Here is an 18,598-nt window from a genome sequence, read left to right as displayed (position 1 = left end):
CAGAGAACTAAATTAGTCAAAGTTGCGGAGGGGTAGTAAGTACAGTGTCTACCTAGCAAGCAGGAGGTAACCAGTTCAATCCCCACTGCTGGAGTGTCCTTTAGATTTCCCCAAAAGGTACATAATACTGGTAATACCCAGGTTATTAACTCGAGAGAGTTTCAATAAGTTTCAGGCTTTTGCTGCATTGAATAGGTCAAACCTAAAAGGGTTTAAATTTAACTCTTTCCCACTCAGAAGCAAAGTGAATAAGGCTATGTGCAAAAAGCATAAAACCAGAACATCCTGCGAGTAACTCGCAGTCTGTTCAGGTTTTATGCTGTTTGCTGCTCATCAGTATCTAAGGGTTGGAAATGAAGCCTTTAAAGCTTGAATCTATTAAGAAAGGTCTTTAATTAAATTTACCTTTCTAAGGGACTACAAATGCATAAAAATAGGTATCTAAGTGGTAAAGGATTAAAGTGCCTGGGGAAAGGCATGATAATAGAATTTGCTGCGTCTGCTATTGAAGTCTGCTTAAGAACTGGTCATGACAAACAAAATTAGAGAAAATCCAGCCAGTCAGAGAATCTGATGAGGCCTCAAGTATTACTATAAATGAGTCAAAATATGTCTCTAAGTGGTAAAGGGTTAAACAAACACAATTCGTCAAAAAGCACGAAGCCACATTTACTCACAGTGATCTGCATAAGGGCCTGTACGATCTTGTTGGTGACCTCTGACCTGGAGGCAAGGTAGGCCAGGCCATGCTGGGAGCCGATCATCCGCAGCAGGAGACTGCGCGCCGCACCAAAAACGGTCGGTACACACGACATGGCTGGAGAGGAGGTCACCACACAGAGGGACTCCAGAAGACGACTGCAGTGAAATATAGAGAATACTATGTTAGTGTGATTGCGTACTTAAGTTTATCCTACAAGTGAAGAAAGGTTTACATGGCGAGGCTTGCCGAGCCTTGTAAGCCTTTCTGAGACGAGTGGGATAAATTTAAGTACACAATCACACTAATATAGTACTCTATTTATCCTACAATATATTTTTTAATTTATTCCTGATGCAATTAAAATAGTTGTCTTAAATTGATAATATATAAGCATAAAAACACATTAAATTTACTGAATCTAACATTGCGTAGTAATATTAATTGTGATCTTTCCGTTTACAGAACTCGAAATAGTCCTTAAGAATTCCAGGCAAAAGAAGAGTAACGAGACAAAATATCGCTATACGCCTTGATTCAAATTTAATCAGCGTTCCAAATATTACACATTCAAGTAGAACACAGACGGTTGTGTTCAAACTACAATTCTGGTTTCATCACTGTAAAATACCGAAAACAAAAATGGCTGCCATTTTGAAATTAACAAAATGTGTAGAAACCTACGTGAAGTTGTGTAGATCTTCTAACCATGTTTATTTTCGTAAAGTATTGCTTCCATGACGAGTTAAAATTTTGGACACATTTCTTCATTGCCATCCATCTTTTCCATTTTAACGCACTGGATGCAAGCAGGCAATTCTTTGTGAAAAGACATTCTTTGATCGACTGACAAAGGAACGACTTATTCATCAAAGAAATTACCCTTTTAACTCAACATTGATTTCCTTCGAACGGTTAAAGAACAATTCACTGATACTTTCTTAAATTTAATCCATCAATTGTTCAACAAAACATCGCGTTATTCCATAATTCGAGTAAATTCGACATTTTAACGAAATTGAAAATGCAGTCTCACCAGTTTCATTCCAGTTTTATATCCCTACATTGTTATTCACATTCATAATCCATCCTAAACACACACACTAATCGTTCGATGCTTAAAAAATATTTAACTATTAAATATTAATAATAAAAACCATCCAAGTCCGAATTGTTGTTGTCGTTAAATCCAAAGCGTCTAGCTTGTTTTGTCATTTAAATTACGTCACATGAGATACGTCATAAATTGCGTAATCAATTCAATGAAAATATAAGTACGGAAAGCTGGTTCTTCATAAATTTTAGTGAAGGACCAAAACAGTATGATTGTATGACTCAAAACCTGTGCCATCTATAATGTAGTATCAAAGTAAGATATATATTATAGACATTAAATACCCGGCTCAGCCGGGCCGGGCAGTGATAATCCGCCCCAGGTCGCTAAAGCCCTCGGGCCGTTATGCTTCCTGCGGGCCGATTATCACTGCTCGGCCCGGCTTAGCCGTGTATTACCCTCTTAATAATCCATCGTAAACACACACACTTGTTAACTCGTCCAACGACTGCGTACCCAATGACCTGAATGACGCAATCAGGGGTGAAAGGCCAAAAAAGTAGTCCCTATGTTCTAAAAATAACTGTGGAATAAACCTTATCTAAAAATAACCGTGGAGAAAACCTTATCTTTTCATTATGAGTCGCATTTGTTCTATAATATCATTTAGCTGTAGGATAAAAGCCTTTAGGGACTGTAATCAGACTAAAATATGGGACACTTTACACACATGTATTATGCCCCATTTTTCCATGTAATGTTGGTCAGCAGGAGACTGCGAAGGCACCAAACAGGGTTTGTACACACAAATTGGCTGAAGAGAAGCATTACGACTCCAGCAGGCGAATGAAGTGAACAAAGGTTATTATAATATACTGTTGTTCATTTAGCCGAAAACGGCAAATCTGTGATGACACTTTACAAACATAGTCCCAGAACAAACCTCCAATGTATTTCAGTCATATAATGGTGGTGAGTAAACCTTTCACATTTCACTCTGCAAGGGCATGTACTTTTATCATACCACCGCATTAATACCTGCCTGATATAATGCTGTATGATATATTTTTTATATCAGTTTACAGGAAGTTCTTATATCAGTCGATGATAGGAGGTAGGTCATATTACTCGTAATCAACTATAAAGTAATCATTTTTAGTAAAATCGAATCAGATTCAACAAGAGTTTGCCAAGCAATATGGTCCCCTTCTGGTGAAACTCCACCATTGTCAGATTTTGTTTTATATATATATATATATATATATATATATATATATATTTGTTGCCATAGCAACCAGAATTCTTGACGTAAGAACAAAATGAAATGACATGCATAATCCCAATATCGCCATCTATCCATGTTTCAAGTTTCATGAAAAAAATTAAGTTATCGCAGGATCCAGAAAAATGTGACAGACTGACAGACAGAGCGCAAACCATAAGTCCCCTTTGGTTTCACCGGTAGGGGACAATTAAACAAACAATTTGATACCAAGATGTAATATATTTGAAACACAAAATACAACACAAACAGCAAAAAACACGTTTTACAAATATTAAACGCAAGTGCTCATGAAGTCATTATTAACACGTCAAACGACAAAAATCATATTCTTTCCCGCTAAAAATGCGTTTTAGCGATTTTTTCATTATTTCTTTAAAATCAGGGACGCAGAGGAATGATTAACAGAAAAACAGGTTACTGTCTGATCTATTTGTAATATATAAGGCTCAGCACGAAAAAAATAACGGCTTGGCAAGCCTCACCGATATATTATTCGAGGCCTCGCCTGATATATTACAAAAAGATCAGGAAGTAACCTGTTATTCTCAACATATCAGTAACTCACAGCTGTACAACTGACCTACCTGAAACGGTGGTTGGGATTGAATTACCTTTTACATATTTTAACGACCAATCCCCAGAAATTACTTGGCCCAGCTGGTTTTCCAACTTCTGATTTTAACATAAATGACCTAAAGTTAAACATGTACAAAATGGATACAACATTTTGAGAAGTTCGAGCGCTATGAAAAACAAAGTCTGCCCTATTGTTCTGATCCACTCACCAAGCGTTAGCTAGATGGTAGAATGTGGGGTAGGGATCATCGTGACTGGGTTTTACTTCCACCATCTTCTTGCCAGGCAGGGTGCGATCAGGCTGGGCCTAAAACAAAATTAATTTAAATTATTAAATACTTACCTGCTATCTATTATAATCGCAGTATGGAGGTGGCCGGTTCCCAGCTTTGTTAATTTTCGGATGAGTTAATCCCCTTGGAAAGGAGTAAGCTAATAGATAGCAGGTAACGTATTTATGACATTAAAATATGGCATTTGATAACAGCAATTATGCCACTTGAACAAACCCAGGGCTCGACACTTACATTGGTCCGTTGACCCAGGGTCAGTAAAAAATAGGGAGGACCAGTGAAACTAGAAATTTGGTTGATCCGTTGGACCAGTGAAAAATCTTAACCAGTTTATTTATTGTGAAATACTGGTGGAAAGCCATTTTCATCAATAAAAACACTTTTTATGTTCATAATAAACTGGTAATTTTATCATTATTTTATGGGCCGGCTCGAGACCGGCATAAAAGATGCCCAGATGACAAAACCCTGTTGTCGGATCAAAAAATTAATTTGCGATCTGCAAATGTCTCCGGACTTCCCCGTGGTCTATACACAAATTAACATAAAATTCGAAGCGTTCGGATTGAGAAATGAACAAAATGGTATTTATTATTCTGAAAAAGCAGCAATAATCAGCATTTTATCGATCTTAGTGCCATCAGAATATACTTTGTTTACCGTGTGAATTACACTGGAGGGCGCCAAATAATGTTTTGATATTGCCGGAGAGTACATGTAAAAGTGCGTATTTTCAAGATTACAAGTTTTCGCGATGTGGAATTTCATTCGGCGGGTGGTTGAACTTCTGCCTAAAAAACCTTAAAGAACCGCCGTCTAAAAAACCTAAAACTAATGAAGAGAAGCTTGAAGTAAGGTAAAAATATGAAAAGGATAAGATATAGTTTAGTAGATAGTATATTTTTTTTTTTTATAAATGCGCAATACATTGTGATTAGTCCGGAAAGTAAGTTGAACTTTGGGTAAAATAACATTGAAATTGTCAGACCACTTGAAATCTTGGAGGACCAGTAATTTCTGAAAGCTGGTAGTCTTTTGGGTCAGTAGGTAAAAAAAGTTAGTGTCAAGCCCTGAAACCTTTCCAATATGAATAATAAAACTTTCCTGAAGTTCCATAATGAGAACAAAAAACTGATATTCTAAAGTTTCTTACCACACAAACTCCCACCACAAAAGTAAGATCTTTATGGCCAATGTTTAACCAACACTTAAACAAGTTAAAATGTACACAATCGAGAAAAAACAACAACACTAAAACATTAAGTGTATCCTTCCAGAATCTTTTTAACTTAATCAAGTTACATACATGAGCACATACGCCAAATACAACAAAGATCTTAAATGATTTTCAATACATGATAACATCCAACTTAACAGTGCATTTTGAAAACTAGCAAACAAACTAGAAAATTACTCAGGTCCAACTTACAATCAGGGTTGGAGCCAGCGTGTACACTTTGGTAATGTCATCCAAGCAAGCAGCAACTGCATCAAGATCGGCCTCATTCAGGTGAAGGCCTGAGGTCACATGATCCGGTGCGCCCGCCAGCTGCTCATTGGGTGGCAGCGGCATACCCTCAAACACACTGAAGGGAGCATACACAGCTAAAAAGTAGGTCATATGAAAAGCACCTTGAGTTGATATATGCAAGAAAGTAATCACCGACACCAATTGTTGAAGAATTGACCTGATAAGTGTGACCCTGACTTTTGAGGTAGAGAAACAGGTTTTACTTATAAAATGCCCTCATGGTTGTCAAAAGTCATACATTATCTTATTATTGTATAATAAATTATTGAATAAGCTTTTTTATAGATAACATTTTTCTTTGAAGTGTGGCCTACACCTTCGAGGCAGGTGGACAAGTTTAAAAATCAACTAGAGCTTTGTCACAGACGTGACGAATACCTCCACATGCCGCATTGATACAGAATATTTTGCATGTTGTCTTCACATAAAACAGCGGACACCATGCTCAATGTTTAAAATGCACTAAGTGACCCCGTGACCTAGTTTTTGACCCAACATGGCCAACCTTCGAACTTAACCTACACATTATATAGATACAACTTCTGACCAAGTGTGGTGAAGCTCGGATGAAAACTTCTTGAATTAGAGAGCAGACACCATGCTGAATGTTTAATACGCACTAAGTGACCCGGTTAATTGACCCCGTGACCTAGTTTTTGACCCAGCAAGACCCATATTCGTACTTGACATAGACATCATCTAGATACAAAATCTGACCAAGTTTGGTGAAGATCAGATGAAAACAACTTGAATAAGAGAGCGGACACTTAATACAGACCAACAGAACGACCGACCGACAGGCTCACTCCTATATACCCCCCTTAACTTCGTTTGTGGGGGTATAACTAATCAACTAATCATCTTATATAGAATAGCATTTGTGCCAAGTTATTTAAAATATCTCATCTCCTACAAAAGTGACCTTATAAGAGCGGTCTCATGCCCATGGTGTATTTTCCATACACCTCGAGTAATTTCCATACACCCCGAGTAATCGAGTAGTCGGTTGAGATATAATCATTACACAGTTAGTAATTGATGGTGTGTGGGATGTACACCCTCAGTACTTTCATACCATACTCGAGTTTTGCAGCTAAATCTGAGTTTAAATCACTAAGTGATCCTGAACTTTGAGATAAAAAGACAGGTGTTATACCTAACACGCTGTCTTATGATGGTAGACATACGTGCTAATTTATTTCCAAACCCATTGATACATGAATTATCATGTATAACATTTCAAAAAACAAAAAAAACTTACCATTCAAGATGTTGAGGTAGTTTGTTCATGACCTCGTAGGCGTGCACTTTTCTTATAAGCGTAGTTATTGCAACGGTCACCCTGACAACCTGTTTCTTCTGCAGCAGCAGCAAGACTGTGCGCTGGTAGTTAGTTAATGACTGGTTGTCTGGTTCTTGCTTCATTTCCAGCTGCAGCTTGTGGTTGCCAAGAAACCAGTCCAGCCCATCCTGGGGAATACAAATGAGCCATGCTCTGGGAAAATGGGGTTATATGTCCCTAAAGTGTCGTCTGCACAGTCCAATCAGGGACAAAACTTTCAACTTTTTGATTATTTTTTGTTTCAAGGAAGTCTCTTCTTGGCAAAAATCCAGTTTAGCATTTTCGAACTCGTCCAAGATATCATTGGGACAAAACTTCTGACTAAGTTTCATGGAGATCGAACATTCAACAATAAATGTGGCTTCTAGTGGCAACAAAGCAAGTAATGACAACGTATGACGCACGGCTTACATCAAGTGATCACAAGAGCTCACTATGAGCATGCTTAGGTGAGCTATAAATAACATGCTCTAAGCAGATTTTAAACATCACTCTTCTTGTTCTTGTTGTTTTAAATCTTACCAAATTCTTATATTTTGAATGTGAAGCTGAACTGAAATACAGTCAAAACTGACCAAACGGTCGCTTGAGAATAAAGCTCAATTGCTGACAACAGTCAGTCTAGATTCCCCCCCTACGAAAATATCTCTTTATTACACTTAAGAATAACGGTCAATTGTCCATAACAGCCAACGGCCAGTATATTTCACTCCAAAAGTCATGTTTGAACTGAAAACAATGGTCACGCCTCAGTCGTTTCGAGTCGCAAAAATTAAGAACACAAACAAAACAGTTGCACATAACGAAAAGAATATGTATTAGAAGTAATTCTCGGCTGCATTCATAACGACAGAGCATGAGCGTGTGACAAAGTCAATAGATCTTCATCACTGATAAGGTGTTAAAAACAACACTTAGCTGGCGAGCGTTGTTAGTTAAAAAATATACATTTAATTGCAACTTTTATGACAAACTAAATATTTTTTAACTTTTTATTTGAATAAGAACAATACAGTTATACCATACTTTCGGTTTATGACAGCGAATCCGCTTTTATATTTGTTCAGACGTGACGTCAATGACACGTGACAATTTTTACTTAAAAATACATCCGAATAAATTCAATACAAACTCTCTGATTTACTCAATGAACGGGATGCATGAGTAAACAAAATTTCTATCGTTGATAAAGTCATAGATTCAGTTTACAAATAGTTATGAAATTAAATCAATTTATAACACATTATTCTGTATTATTTAAAACAAATGACTTATGTTATTATGCTTAGACCTAGTTATCAGCAAGAGCCTTTGTTTTTCACTGTGTGTTAACAACTGGGTGTCGTAACAACGTGGCAATACTACCAACTGACCAACCATCTAACTGAGGAGCTGCGCCATGAGCGCATGATACGCCCGTCGTTCGCCAATGAAGTAGTAAGGTAATAAATAACCCTTTGAATCATTTTTTTACTTCAGTTTATTTGTATTTGAATACATGGTTTATTTTATAAGTACATGAGCATGGAGCGCCGTCTCCTTGACATTCATACCATATCTTTTTTTGAGTATATGTATGCATTTCTTTAGAGGATATGGAGTTGAAGTAAACCTGTTATAGATATTTTGACCAATAATAAAAGAGAAATGTAGATGGGTAAGTGGTAGTGTACAATCGGAATAGAAAAAAGCTCACCTTGTTCAATTTTTGACGAACAAAGTCCCATAACTCTGGAACGACAATTCAGAATTCCGTCAAAAACGAAAGGGGATCAGGGTTTATCAATATTAAGATTGTGTTGAAATTTGAAAAAAATCCATCGAAGGATATTTGAGCTACAGTAGGACATTCAATGAAATCACGAAATTTTGACGAACAAAGTCCCATAACTCTGGAACGACAATTCAGAATTCCGTCAAAAACGAAAGGGGATCAGGGTTTATCAATATTAAGATTGTGTTGAAATTTGAAAAAAATCCATCGAAGGATATTTGAGCTACAGTAGGACATTCAATGAAATCACGAAATTTTGACGAACAAAGTCCCATAACTCTGGAACGACAATTCAGAATTCCGTCAAAAACGAAAGGGGATCAGGGTTTATCAATATTAAGATTGTGTTAAAATTTGAAGAAAATCTGTCAAAGGATATTTGACGTAGAGTACGACATTAACAGACGGACGGACGGACAGACGGACGGACGGACGGACAGACGCGGGGTATACCATAATACGTCCCGTCATAGACGGGCGTATAAAAAGTGGTGAGCCAAGAATAGTGGTCACTCTTCGACAACAGTCACTTTGGCCATTTCTATTGACTGACCGATGTTCTCAGTTTTGACTGTATTTCGTATTACAACTCTGACAATATTTCATATGAAGATCCCTCCTACCTGAAACCTGGTACTCTGATCGAGGGCCACAACTATCTGCTGCTTGAGGGAGAAGGACATGTACTGGGACTCAAAGTTGTCCAGTAGTCTCCCTTGAAAGTCGCGCGTCTAAAAAATAACAAAATAATTGAAATTAGCAACTGAAACAAAGTTTCTGCCATTCGAACTTCATCAAATTTGTTTAAGTAAACACATAATAAATAAAGTATCAAATTGCAGCTGGTAGATAATAAAGTTTGAATGTTACTGCCATAATAATTAAAACAAGCAAATTCGATGAATTGATATCCCCGCCAAATAATAAATAATTCTACAATTGTGTAACCTTTGATGTGTGACCTTGACTTTGGTCAAAAACATATAGGTCTTGCATTGCCTGATAATTGAGAACAATTACATCAGGACATTTTGAGAATCCATTTTAGTATGGTAGAATCCTTACCAAATAAGGCATATGTAATCAAAATGTGTGATTTTGACCTTTATGTGTGACTTTGACCATGACCCTAGCAACCTGGATCTTATACTTGACACTCAGCTAGATAATGGAGAACAATTGTGGACAGTTATTACAGAATCCCTTGATGCATAGTAAAGAAATGACTAAATGACCTTAGCCCCTAGGATTATGGGTGTTGAATGTGAAGCATTATGATGTAATGGTTTGCATCTGTGATATTCAAGTGATGGCAATTATGGTTATGGACAAAATAATTTCTAGAATTTGAAGAAATTAAAGTCATTTGATGAACATTTCTTGGACACTATCACCAAATTGATAAAAAGTTTTTACTGACATTAGAGCAAACATGTTTAAAGTTTTCAATTCAAAAGGAAATTTTGGTTAAGTCAGAGATTTTTTTTATAAACAGCATTAAAAGAGCTTCATGCCAGGATGATTCCTGTCTGTTTTAAGAATGATAGGCCAAGCACTTAAGGAGAAGATTTCATTAAAATGAATACACTTTACAGCTATAATAGGATTGAATCACGCACAAAAATATAAATGTTTAACTCAAAGAAATCCTCTGTAATTGTCAATCAGCAAAGCTTACTTACAAGACATTGCACCGCAATACTTGGATCACAGCTGCACAGTGCCCCAGCCAGCTTGAAACCCATCTTGAGATGGCGGACCTTATAAGCCGCCTCTGGCTGGGCCATGGCTCTGTCTTCCATCAGCCCCTCCTGGGCCCAGTCCAGCAGGCAGGTCAAAGCCCGAGCGTTGTCCTCAACAAAGATCAGGTAGGAGAGGCCTGTGGCCAGCAGGCCTGGCACGCTCTCCATCGCCTCCACCCACCTGACCGGGAACAGATAGGACAGGGGTCATACATATAGGATAGGATATATATATATACATATAGGATAGGACAGGTGTCATACATATCAGCCTCGTTCTGGGTAAAACAGGCTTGTGCCTATTGTCGTCCAATGGTAGCGCAGTGCTTTCCACAGGATATTTGTCAGGCGCCCTGGAGCTGATAGGGGTGGTTCGAGAGGGATGTCCCCTGCCGACGTTTATTTTTTTTAATATTTAACGTGTCAATTCACGTTCTGTGGTGCGCTATTACTCAAAGAAAAACAGCGCCAAAAGACGTCATTTGGTGCGCTATAAATCCCCCGTTCATTAAAAAATATATATAATTTTTTATATTGTTGAATTGTTTTAAAACTTTCCCGCACATATAGTAGAATCCCGACTCTAACAATTCCCCAATACATCCGTTTCAACCCGACTCTATTACTGTATACCAACTACTTTTTTATTTATTTCCCGATAATCCCGTTTATTCCGTTTTTATAAATCACTTTCTGGTAAATATTCACGATAAAAGCTCTCAATAAATTCTTTAACACAAACCTTGCCATTTGTCTATAGTATCAAACCAAATTTAAGTGACTATTTATAGATTTGATGAAATATTGCCTCTGAACATGCGTCAATCCCCTGACGTGTTGTGCGCTTGTTAAAACGCTCAATACACGCACGCTTTCTATGTAAATGACGCGACGTTGTACATGCTGCATAATTTTGGCACTCTTTTTAATTTAGAAAAAGATTCAACATAAAATAAAATTGCACTGCTAATTTGAAGCAAGAATATTTTAACGTTGGAGTAACATTTACATTCCGAAGTGTGTTTCAGATTAAAAACGCGTTAACATTGACTTAAGGGAATGGGTTTCGGATTACAAATGTAAGTATTCCCATTTGAGATTTCAACAAATATTAACAGTTGCGTTATGAATTCAGCGATAATTTGTTTAAACACTTTACAAGTCGTAAAAATGTTTCGACGGAATTATGCACGAAATTCACCTTGTCCACGAGGATTACGGCCGGTTGCCATCATCAGTCTTCTAAGTATCGATTATCGAACGAAACATTTACAAGTGTGCCTAATTAATTCAACGAAAATTTGTTAAATGGCATTACGTGTCGAATAAATGTCAGAACAAGAGCACCGCCTTGCGTGTGCAGACCGCTCATCTATTTTCTTTTTAAAGGTGAAGGGACTCTCAATTTAAATCACAAAGGAGGGAGAGGTGGAGTGAAGAGGGGTGTATAGTGTGGGGGTGTGGACATTTATTACATTATCTTCCAAAAATGCGAAAAAATTGCAAAAAAATAATCGGTGGGGGGGGGGGATTCTTGGGTGCGATGGTTGGACAGTATTTCAAAAATAAAATGATAAAAATAAATATTTGTGTTTTTTAACAGTTTCACAAAAAAAAATTGGGGGGGGGGGGGGGTGGGTGGGGGTATAGTGTGAGGGTGTGGTGGTCATTTGTGAGATGATCTTAAAAAAAAAAAAAAAAAAAAAATTAAGGGAGGGGGGGATTCGGGTGAGCTAAAAAGCCTTGCATAATAATACAATATGAACACTTTAGAAGCCACATTTTTCGCATGATCATCATTAAACTTGCTTAGAACAGTTGTAGTGATGATATCTTGATCAAGTTAAAAATGGTTCCTGTTGAAATACATGGCTGTAGTGAAATATTGTGAACAAGAAGTCACATTTTTTACCCAATCATCATTAAACTTGCTTAGAACATATGCTCTTATGACTTAATGGCTAATTTCCTAAATTCTAAGATGGCTAAGGAAACAGCACAAAAGCTGCTCAGCTTCCGATCTCGGGTGATTGACCAAGGGACTTTTGATCAACAGATTAAAGTTATTGCCATTTGCTATATTTAAACTTTGTCCTGGACCAATCTTAAATTTTAAGTGGTATTAATTATATTGAATAGTTAACCAAACAAGCCATTCCCCCTGACAAAGCAGCACAATTAGGGAGAATATTTCAAGCATGACAAGGATAGTTGTATCAATTTTAAGATCTTATTTAAAATTAGTAAGTTGATATGTTAATGCTTTATTTTTCATGACAAGTTCATTATTTAAAGCTGGATTGGAATCCTAACTTGGCATTCTACATTTTAAAATACTCCTTGTATACCCATGCTATCTAGTCAACTTAAACCGACTATTATCTTTGCTTTATTGATTAAAAATATGTCCAAATAAACTAACCGCAAACTCAGGTGTATTCAAATGGTTTTATCTTGCAATGCATTTCATATGACATAAAAGATAGTTACTTTGCCTACTTATAACCTTTAAATAAAATTGAGTTTTATCTTTGATAGTGGTACGGTTAGGCGCTGCTTTTTATTGGACTATGGACCGGAGCTAGATGGGCGTTATTTCTTCATCTCTTTAATATAGCCTACCGGCAGTAAGAGATACTAAACAATATTAATTAAATTAAACTTTAAGAGATTTACAGCTGCTTTGTTTACAAAACTCATTCAGTAAAATGTCAACCTTTTTACAATCCACCATTGACAAGGGATCTGACATTCTCCAAGATTTCTTATGTTCGACACGTGAAGACAAGAAACTGGATAAAATGGCTGATTTCTACTGTGAAACTTGTGTTAAATTTTATTGCAGAAAATGTATTGGCATGCACAGCCAGTTGTTTATAAAACATGCACCCTATGGAAGGGGAGATTTGAAGAAATGGCCAGTGGCAAAGCAGGTGGAAGATTTTCTATTGAAATGCGATGTCCATAAAGATAAAAACCTTGAATTGTTTTGTGATAATCACATTGAGCTGTGCTGCACAAACTGTGCAATTCTTAAACACAGGTAAATTTTAACTATACTTAAATTAAGAACAGCTTAAGAAACAAATGTAGGGTTTTCAAACTTCTTTTCTAGGAAGTCAAATTATTACGGAAATATAAAATAAATTTCATGATAGCAACAAAATATTTTTTATTTCAATAAACAATTAATTTGTTCATGTACAATAATTCAAACAAGAGCTGTCTCCATCCGAAGACATATGCCCCCGAAAAACGCTTGTTTGAAAGCTAAACGCAGATTTCAAAACCTAAACGCGGACCCAAAGTTCAAGGTCAAGGTCAAAGGGGTCGAAATTTGTGTGCGTACGGAAAGGCCTTGTCCATATACACATGCATACATGTACCAAATATGCAGGTTACATCTAAAGCAACATAGAAGTTTTGAGCATTTTTCGAGCAGAAACTCATCATGAAGATCCTATGACATTTGCTCGAGTGATTGAGTGGAAATGAGAAAAAAACGCAATTTTTTGATGATTCTAGGGCCGTAACTCAGAAGTGTCTAGGTCAATTTGGCCGATGTAACTCAGCAGTGTCTGAGTTGATTTGGCTGATTATCACACTTGACCTAGTATTTATTGCCTTACACATTTCCATGAAGTTTGCTGAAGATCTGATGATAATTGCTAGAATTATTGAGTGGAAACGCAAAAAAAACAATTTCACAATAATCCTATGAAATTTGATAAGAGTTATTCAGCTGAAACGAGAAAAAAACAACATTTTACGATGATTCAAGGGCCGTAACTCAAGAGTGTTGACCTAGATGTTATTGCTTTACACATTTTCATTGCTTGACTTATTGAGCAGAAACTAATCCGGACGGAAAGACTAACTGACTAACTAACTGACTAACGGACGGTGTGATTTTAATATGCCCCCTAAACCTATGTTCTGGGGGCATAAAAATATATAAAGACAGCAGTTTTAATCTATCTTTGTAATTGGGTCACTGATTTCACATCCAATAAAATATCTGTTGAAATTAATATGTAGGTTTTAGATTAAAATTAATGAATACTTATGTAAATACCATGTTGACCTAAAGCTGAATTCTAGTATATGAACTATTTCATTCTGATTTTATCAAAGTATTTTAGATTCCCATTACACAATTTTTTAAAATTATTTAGTATTGTATACAGGTGTAAGTTTTTTTTCAATTTTCTTTCAGACACTGCTAAAAGATAACTCTTATATCCGACATCGTAAAAAGCCAGTCTACAGACCTTCAACAACTTTCAGTTTCTATCGAAACTATTCTAAAAGAGTTGAAGAAACTTCAAGACAACCAAGAGGCTAGCATTCAGTATGTGCAAAGTTCATATGATGAACAGTTACACAAGATACAGAACACTCGCAGAGAAATAAATGCAGCCCTAGACACTATTGAACAGAAGACACGAAAGGAAATGTTAGATACTCTAACCAAACTGCAGGCCTCTACCAAAAGTGAAGCTGATAAATGCATCAGGCTTAGGGATGAATTGAAACAACTTCGAGACGCCACGCAGGACATAAGTGATAAAAGCAAGCAGGAGTTATCCTTTATTGCCACCAGAAAATGTGAGGAAATAATAAAACAATCTAAAACTTTTTTGAAGAGCACTCTTCAGGATAATTTTTTTAATATCATTCCAGCCTAACAGTGAAATTGTACAGTACTTGTCAACACTGTCCGGCCTTGGGAAAATTGAACGAATGATAGTACAAGATAATCCAAACAAGGTTATCACTTTGCAAGGGAAGTCTGTACACAATGTGAAAATATCAAGTGATTCAAATGAATGCGGTATCACAGCCATCCTTGTTCTTCCAGACAAACAGATCCTAGTTGCAGACTTCAAGAATAAGAGAGTCAAGCTTCTTGACCAGCAGTACCAGGTGGTGAGTCACTGTAGTGTGACTGGCTATCCATGGGCCCTATGTGATATCACACCCAGTGAAGTGGCTGTTGCTGTGAATGAAACTGCTAAGAACATACATGAGGTCCAGTTCATCACAGTCAACAACAGACAGCTGGTAATAGGAAGAAAGCTTCAGTTACAACATGCATGTGTTGGTATTGCCTTCCACCAGGGAGACATGTATATTACTGCTTATACTGCACTGTACAAGTATACACTGAATGGGAAACTTGTCAGCAAGATGTATGAGGATACATCAGACAGTAATACAGGTAAGAATCATTGTTAATGAATCATTATATGTGATTTGTTTAATAAATACATTTAAAATGTCCCGTCAGTCTTTTATTTCAACCGAAGTTAAGAAAATAATTTAAGTTAAGAAAATAATTAATGTTTGGTATCGTTGATTAAGACATTCCCAGAATGCCATGTCTAAAAATATTGTGAAATAATTAAATTTTGTTTACATAAAATTTAATGGATTGGTAAAATCGGGCATATTTAGTAGATCTTTTAATTGTTTGTTGCTTTTTATAATATCTGATTTAAGAATTTGACCTAAAATGTTGTTGAACATTTGATTGTGTGGTTCAATAACTGTTTGTACCCTGTTTTTGTTTTGTTTTGTTTTTTAATATTTAGTAAATGAGCATGACTTAATAAGTTCATCAACTGACTTTCATAACTGATGAAGGATATGGATCCAATATCAACCATATAGTTATTCTTTTGAATGATGATCATTTAAAATATTCCATTTTGTGTCAATACCATTATAACCAAGTTTGTATGTATGGGTAATGTTAATGAGTTATACTGCCTGACATATTCCTGTTCATATTAAAGCGTAATTATTTCTTTCTACGTTGTTTGTGAAGACTTTAATTATTCTAACACCAGTCACTCACAAACATTTAGAGAACACACTGGAATAGAACTTCCTGCCACACATAAATATTTATTATAAGTGATTTTATACATATCTTAATAATTTGTTGTCTCTGGTATTTTTAACAACACATTATTTATACAGTTTCAATAAGATTTATTATTAACTACTATACATGTTATTCAATATGTTGATGGTACTCTGTTTTACAGTTATCAATTGTGCTGTGAGTCGAACAGGGGACAAGTTGTACATCAGTAATAACACCCAGCACAAGCTCCTCACTCTGGCCAGGGATGGTTCAGTCCTGGCCACATTCACTGACCATGCACTACAAGCCCCAACAGGTATTCATGTGACACCTGCAGGCCAAGTGCTGGTCAGTGGAGGGGGGTCCAACACTATCCTACAAGTAGATAGTGAGGGCAAGAGAAAGCTGGCTACTCTTGGTACAGAGGAGGATGGAGTGGTGAAACCATGGTCAGTCTGCTACAACAGACACACTGCCTCCATCATTGTGGGATTAGAGGACCAGAGCAGTATCCTCGTATTTAAAGTGGAATAGTGTAATTTAACATGTATCTTGATTGATGATTCAGAGGATTTAAATTGCCATGTGATTGTGTTGTTGTGTGTAAGAACATTTTGTTATGATAATAAAGACTTTTTAGTGTTTTTGCAGGTGCATTTATTTTGTAAACAAATAATGTCATAAGTTTAAAGAATTTTCTGTGAACATTAGAATTGATATAGGGTGTATTACTGGTATAGTGTTACATCTATAACAATTGTTTTTCTCATTGACATTACAAGTCAACATAAACTGCTGGTGAAAATACAGAAACAATTTTAGATCAGAATATAATGTCTGTAATTTTTACATAACATCAACATGACATTTAACTATATTTATCATACCGCTGCATTGATATCTGACTGATATAACACTGCATGATATATTTTTTATATCAGTTCAACAGGAGTTTTCTTATATCAGTTGATGATAGGAGATAGGTCATATTACTCGGAATCAACTACAAAGTAATATTTTTTAGTAAAATTGATTCAGATTCAACAAAACAAACCAATTTGATACCAAGATGTGTTATATTTTTAACACAAAAATGCTACACAAACAGCAAAAACATATTTCACAAATATTAAGCCCAAGAGCTCATGACATCATTATTAACATGTCAAACAACAAAAATCATATTCTTTCCCGCTTAAAATGCAGCTTTTTAGCGATTTTTTCATTATTATCTATACTCCAGACGTAGAGGTATGATAAACAGAAAAACAGGTTACTGCCTGATGTTTTTGTAATATATCAGGATCGGCTGAAATAAAACTAGAGCTTTGTCACAGACGTGACGAATACCCCCACATGCCGCATTGACACATACTATTTTGCATGTCGTCTTCACAAAAAACAGCTGACACCATGCTCAATTTTTAAAACGCACTAAGTGACCCCTTGACCTAGTTTTTGACCCAGAAAGGCCCATGTTCTAACTTGGCCTTAAGATCATCTCCATAAAACTTCTTACCAAGTTTGGTAAAGATCGGATGTAAACTACTTGAATTAGAGAGCGGACACCATGCTGAATGTTAAAAAACGCACTAAGTGACCGCATGACCTAGTTTTAGGCCCGGAATGGCCCATGTTCAAACTTGTCCTGTAGATCATTTAGATAAAACGTGTGACCAAGTTTGTTGAGGATTGGATGAAAACTACTTGAATTAGAGACCGGAAAACATGATGACGTTTAAAAAACACTAAGATACCCCGTGACCGAGTTTTTGACCCGGCATGACCCATATTCAAACTTGACCTAGACATCATCTAGATACAATTTTCTGACCAAGTTTGGTGAAGATTGGATAAAAACTACTTGAATTAGACAGCGGACAACATTGTGATGTTATAAACGCACTAAGTGACCCTGTGACCTTGTTTTGGACCCGGCATGACCCATATTCAAACTTGCCCTAGACATTATCAAGATACAACTTCTGACCAATTTTGGTGAAGATTGGATAAAAACTACTTGAATTAGAGAGCGGATAACATGGTGAGGTTTAAAACACACTAAGTGACCCCGTGACCTAGTTTTTGACCTGGCATGGCCCATGTTCAACTTGACCTATACACTATCTAGTTACAACTTCTGACCAAGTGTGGTGAAGATCGGATTTAAACTACTTGAAATAGAGAGCAGACACCATGCTCAATGTGTAAAAAATAATAAGTGACCCTGTGACCTAGTTTTTGATCTGGCATGGCCCATGTTCGAACTTGGCCTTCAGATCATCTAGATAAAACTTCTGACCAAGTTTGGTGAAGATCGGATGAAAACTACTTGAATAACAGAGAGGACACCATGCTGAATGTTAAACAAGAGCACCGCCTTGTTTCAATTTCAATCACAAAGGAGGGAGGGGTGGAGTGAAGAGGGG

The 18,598-nt window shown here is 36.5% G+C and overlaps 2 protein-coding genes across 5 annotated transcripts in view; one reads left to right on the top strand and one right to left on the bottom strand.

Moving 5' to 3' along the window:
• LOC127845197 (protein virilizer homolog) overlaps positions 1-18,598 on the bottom strand; it is an 85,686-nt gene that overhangs the window by 33,077 nt on the left and 34,011 nt on the right. For all 3 annotated transcript variants that reach the window (XM_052375947.1, XM_052375948.1, XM_052375949.1), the window contains 6 exons: positions 10,238-10,478; positions 9,179-9,286; positions 6,701-6,909; positions 5,338-5,494; positions 3,825-3,922; positions 678-858 (listed from right to left, as the gene is read on the bottom strand). In XM_052375947.1, the coding sequence (XP_052231907.1) occupies positions 678-858; positions 3,825-3,922; positions 5,338-5,494; positions 6,701-6,909; positions 9,179-9,286; positions 10,238-10,478 (994 nt within the window). The remainder of the gene's footprint in view (positions 1-677; positions 859-3,824; positions 3,923-5,337; positions 5,495-6,700; positions 6,910-9,178; positions 9,287-10,237; positions 10,479-18,598) is intronic.
• LOC127845207 (uncharacterized) lies at positions 12,767-16,813 on the top strand. 2 transcript variants are annotated; one of them, XM_052375997.1, is made up of 3 exons: positions 12,767-13,340; positions 14,514-15,518; positions 16,351-16,813. In XM_052375997.1, the coding sequence occupies exons 2-3, from the start codon at positions 15,041-15,043 to the stop codon at positions 16,701-16,703; spliced, it is 831 nt and encodes a 276-aa protein (XP_052231957.1). In that variant the 5' UTR covers positions 12,767-13,340; positions 14,514-15,040; the 3' UTR covers positions 16,704-16,813. The 2 variants fall into 2 exon arrangements, with proteins under 2 accessions (XP_052231957.1, XP_052231958.1); XM_052375998.1 differs by having other exon boundaries at positions 12,825-12,924.

The sequence above is a fragment of the Dreissena polymorpha genome, chromosome 9 (assembly GCF_020536995.1).
Source record: "Dreissena polymorpha isolate Duluth1 chromosome 9, UMN_Dpol_1.0, whole genome shotgun sequence".
In the NCBI taxonomy this organism is placed as follows: domain Eukaryota; kingdom Metazoa; phylum Mollusca; class Bivalvia; order Myida; family Dreissenidae; genus Dreissena; species Dreissena polymorpha.
This window is presented reverse-complemented; position numbering and strand designations above follow the sequence as displayed.

Coding starts and splice junctions, on each gene's coding strand:
- LOC127845207 (XM_052375997.1), top strand. CDS start 15,041: ATGATAGTACAAGATAATCCAAACAAGGTTATCACTTTGCAAGGGAAG. Junction 15,519..16,350: donor TACATCAGACAGTAATACAG/GTAAGAATCATT, acceptor TCTGTTTTACAG/TTATCAATTGTGCTGTGAGT.